Below are 4,562 nucleotides of genomic sequence, written 5' to 3'. Positions count from 1 at the left end.
AAAAAAAAAAAAATTGCCAGGTGTGGTGGTGCCCACCTGTAATCTCAGCACTTTGGGTGGTCCAGGAGGGAGGACTGCTTGAGCCCAGGAGTTCAAGACCAGGCTGATCAACATAGCGAGACCCCATGTCTACTAAAAATAAAAAATGACCTGGGCATAGTGGCATGTCCATAGTGCCAGCTACTCGAAAGGCTGAGCCAGGAGGATAGCTGGAGCCCAGGATGTCAAGGTTGCAGTGAGCTATGCTCACATCACTGTGCTCCAGCCTGGGTGACAGGGTGAGACCCTGTCTCCAAAAAAAAGAAAAGAAATAAAAAAAAATTAGCTGGACGCAGTGCCTCACCCCTGTAATCCCAGCACTTTGGGAGGCTGAGGTGAGAGGATTGCTTGAGCCCAGGAGTTCGAGACTAGCCTGGGCAACATAGTGAGACCTCATCTCTGCTAAAGATAAACATATTAGCTGAGTGTGGTGGTGCATGCCTGTAGTCCTAGCTACTCAGGAGGCTAAGGCAAGAGGATCACTTGAGCCCAGGAGATTGAGGCTGCAGTGAGCTATGATAGCAATTGCACTCCATCCAGCCCAGGATACAGATGGAGACCCTGGCTCTTAAAAAAAAAAATCTGTCGGCTGGGTGTGGTGGCTCACGCTTGTAATCCCAACACTTCAGGAGGCCAAGGTGGGTGGATCACTTGAGGTCAGGAGTTTGAGACCAGCCTGGCCAACAAGGTGAAACCCCATCTCTACTAAAAACACAAAAATTAGCCGGTTATGGTGGCACGTGCCTGTAATCCCAGCTACTCGGGAGGCTGAGGCAGGAGAATCACTCGAACCTAGGAGGCGGAGGTTGCAGTGAGCCGAGATTGCACCACTGCACTCCAGCCTGGGAGACAGAGCGAGACTGTGTCTCATCAGAAAATAGAATATTTGTCCTGTGATTGTCTCCCTCTCTTGGATGAGGAAACTCAGGCTCAGAGAGGTGAGAGGGCTTGCCCAGGGTCCCCAGAACAAGTGTCCTGCCCACAGCCTTACCCGGTCACCCTGGCACTGGCGGAAGCTGGCATTGATGCGGTCCAGGTCACGGCGGGCACTCAGCAACATCTGCATGATGGCATCCTTGGCGCGGGTGGTGAGGTTGAGCTCCTTGGTCAGGTTGGTCTGGGAGGCCGTGAGCCCCAGGACCTGGCTGTACAGGCCCTCAGCTCGGCGCTCAGTGGCCTGCAGGTTGGACTCTGTGCTCACGTGCACGTTGCCATAGACCATGAAGAGCACAAGCCCCAGGATGATGAGGAATTGGATGAGGGAGACGAAGAGGAAGAAGTAGCGCAGGTAATACCAGCAGCCCCGAGAGCTGCCCCCCGCCCGAGCGTAGGACCCTCCATGCTCCATGGCCAGACCCATTTGCTCACTCCCGCCGTCTAGTGCACCGTCCCTGCTCGCCACCCGGCCTGCTCTGGCCCGCGCCTCGCAGGGGGGAGTGCTTATATTACTCCTCTTAATACTTCCTCTGCCTGGCTCCTTCCTGGCCCGGAGGAAACGGGGGCTGCGGGTTATCACAACACTCCCACTCTGGCTGTGAGCGGGCGGGGGTGGGGCTGGGGGCGCAGAGCCAGGGCACCGGCTGGACCCCTCTGATTAATGCTGGGTGGGGCGCTGGCTGGCTGGTCAGGCATTCTCGGCCTCTTTGAGCCTCGCGTTTGTCTGTACTTGGTGGCTGGTGCTGTTCTCAGTACCTGCTGTGATTAGATCACCGAATCATGCCAGGTGTGTTGCTGTCTCCCTTGGGTGGCAGAGGAAACTGAGGCACAGGAAGGAGAAGGGGCTGCTTCGGGGTCTCACACGGTTAGTTCAGGGGGCTTGACTTACCTCGAGACAGGCTGGCTACAGACGTGCACCCACTTCACTGGGGCGGTGCTGATTAAATGCCACAAAACATGGGAAATGCGCTGGGCGCGGTGGCTCACACCTATAATCCCAGCACTTTGGGAGGCCGAGGTGGACGGATCACCTGAGGTCAGAAGTTCGAGACCAACCTGGCCACCATGGTGAAACCCCCGTCTCTACTAAAAATACACAAATTAGCTGGGTGTGGTGGTGCATGCCTGTAATTCCAGCTACCCAGGAGGCTGAGGCAGAATAGTTGCTTGAACCCAGGAGGTGGAGGTTGCAGTGAGCAGAGATCGTGCCATTGCACTCCAGCCTGGGGTACAGAGCAAGACTGTGTTTCAAAAAAACAAAAAAAGTGTGAAACGCTTAGCTAGCCTAGGGGTGGACAAGCAGTAGGTGATCAGTAATTGCACAGGAGGGCATCACGGAGGGCTGAGCCATGGATGGTGGTGGCACTGGCTCCCCAAGCTCTGTCATTGCCCACAAAGCCCTGTTCACTTAGGTGCTCAATAAATGCTCCAGGAAACTGCAGCACAAGGAATAATGAACTTAGAGCTGGGAAGAGCTGGCTTTGCCTCGTGAGAGCTTGGGCAAGAGGCCTCACATGTCTGTGCCTCACTTTTCCCCTTTGTGAGACAGGGTATACCCGGTGCCTGGTCAATGTGCCTCACCTTCCCCTTTGTGAGACAGGGTATACCCGGTGCCTGGTCACTCTGTGGCTGTTGTTATGATTAGGATCATTTCCTGCTGGAGGCACTGCTGGGGGCTCTGTGAGACGGTGAATGAGAAGTGGTGGATAGGGGGGACTGAGATTCCTCCCTCGACACTCAAAACCCTATGGGGGGGCTGGGCATAGTGGCTCACACCTGTAATCCCAGCACTTTGGGAGGCCAAGGCAGGCGGATCACCTGAAGTCAGGAGTTCCAGACCAGCCTGGCCAATAGGGTGAAACCCCATCTCTACTAAAAATACAAAAATTAACCAGGTATGGTGGCGAGCACCTGTAATCCCAGCTGCTGGGGAGGCTGAGGCAGGACAACCACTTGAACTCAGGAGGCGGAGGTTGCAGTGAGGCGAGATCAGGCTACTGCACTCCACCCTGGGAGATAAGAGAGAAATTCTGTCTTAAAAACAAAAACAAACAAACCAAAAAACCATGGGAGTTTTCTGGCGTCACTGTGGGTCACCCCCCAAGTTGGGCTGGAGGGGTCTTAGGGACCAGGAAACAAAGAATTCTGTGTGTCCTGCCTATCTCCCAGAATTAGGAGCTCCAGAAAAATGCTCCATGGGGTCCCTTCTTTGTTTGCTCCACGCTGAGTGATGCCAGGCCCCCGCAAGACGCATCAGTCCCAAGCCCAGCCACAAGCAACTCCCAGTCTTGGGAGACAGACTGGGACAGGTATCCCCCCACCCCGTGGAGTCAGGGTGGGCTAGAGGGACAGGAGCAGGGAGCTGGAAAGGAGGCTGGACTCCGGACAGGTGACAATCGTGCAATTGCTGTCCTCTGTAGGCAGTGTGAAGGCTGGGGCGTGCAGACCCGTCCTCCCATTAGCCAGGGTAACAGAGTGGGGAGGGGTCGTTGACAGAGCAGAGGGGTACTCCAGGGTGGTGCTCAGTGAGGCGAGAGTAGAGTTGAGAAGAAGGAAGTTCCCAGGGGTGGGCAGGAAACCCATGTCTGACCTTTGACCTTTGCAGCTACCCGGTGGTTCCTGATCCTGATTCCGGACCCTTCCCAGCTGCGTCGGCGGTGGCTGCTAGTGGGGGAAGGAGGGCTGGGGGTTGCCATGGGTGCCCAACCAGCCATTTCTCCAGGTTGGCCAGCCCCACCCAGAGCCCCCCAGAGCTGGGCAGGAGCAGAACATCCTCCGTAATGGGGGCTACGTAGTCTGAGTGAACCCAGCTTTACAATTTAGAGTTCAGGAGTTGAGTTCTGACTGTGTCACCTACCAGCTTTTGTGGCCTTGGAGAAGTGACTTTCCCTCCCTGGGCCTCAGTTCTCTCCTGTCCGAAGTGGAGATAGCCAGGCGCAGTGGATCACACCTGTCATCCCAGCAATTAGGGAGCCAGAGGTGGGAGAATCAATCGCTTGAGCCCACGAGTTTGAAAGCCTGTTCAAAAAAAAAACCCCAAAAAACAAACACAGAACAAAAATCAAGTGAAGACAACATAGCCAGTTTTCTGTTTTGAGACGGAGTCTGGCACTGTCGCCCAGGTTGGAGTGCAGTGGTGCCATCTCGGCTCACCGCAACCTCCGCCTCCCGGGTTCAAGCGATTCTCCTGCCTCAGCCTCCTGAGTAGCTGGGACTACAGGAACACACTACCATGCCCAGCTAATTTTTTGTATTTTTAGTAGAGACAGGGTTTCACCATGTTGGTCTTGAACTCCTGACCTCATGATCCACCCACCTCGGCCTCCCAAAGTGCTGGGATTACAGGTGTGAGCTGCTGCACCAGGCCTGATTTTTTTTTCCCCCTAACAAAAAAAGGTAGGCCAGGCGTGGGGGCTCACACTTGTAATCCCAGCACTTTGGGAGGCTGAGGCGGGCGGATCACGAGATCAGGAGTTCGAGACCAGCCTGGTCAATATGGTGAAACCCCATCTCCACTAAAAATACAAAAATTAGCTGGATGTGGTGGTGGGTGCCTGTACTCCCACCTACACAGGAGGCTGAGGCAG

General features: G+C 55.1%; 2 protein-coding genes across 2 annotated transcripts in view; both read right to left on the bottom strand.

The window, feature by feature from the left end:
- PLVAP (plasmalemma vesicle associated protein) overlaps positions 1-1,522 on the bottom strand; it is a 28,033-nt gene extending 26,511 nt beyond the window's left edge. Inside the window, exon 1 of the mRNA XM_017879517.1 lies at positions 1,031-1,522. Coding sequence (XP_017735006.1) covers positions 1,031-1,399 — 369 coding nt within the window. The 5' untranslated portion in view covers positions 1,400-1,522. The remainder of the gene's footprint in view (positions 1-1,030) is intronic.
- A 1,421-nt stretch (positions 1,523-2,943) lies between these two features.
- The window catches only part of CCDC194 (coiled-coil domain containing 194), a 14,893-nt gene continuing 13,274 nt past the window's right edge, over positions 2,944-4,562 (bottom strand). The window contains exons 5-7 of the transcript XR_001886926.1: positions 3,833-3,993; positions 3,566-3,639; positions 2,944-2,984 (exon numbers count right to left, since the gene is read on the bottom strand). The gene's annotated coding sequence lies outside the window, so the exon portion shown is untranslated. The remainder of the gene's footprint in view (positions 2,985-3,565; positions 3,640-3,832; positions 3,994-4,562) is intronic.

This window comes from Rhinopithecus bieti, unplaced genomic scaffold (assembly GCF_001698545.2).
Source record: "Rhinopithecus bieti isolate Rb0 unplaced genomic scaffold, ASM169854v2 scaffold_9899, whole genome shotgun sequence".
In the NCBI taxonomy this organism is placed as follows: domain Eukaryota; kingdom Metazoa; phylum Chordata; class Mammalia; order Primates; family Cercopithecidae; genus Rhinopithecus; species Rhinopithecus bieti.
This window is presented reverse-complemented; position numbering and strand designations above follow the sequence as displayed.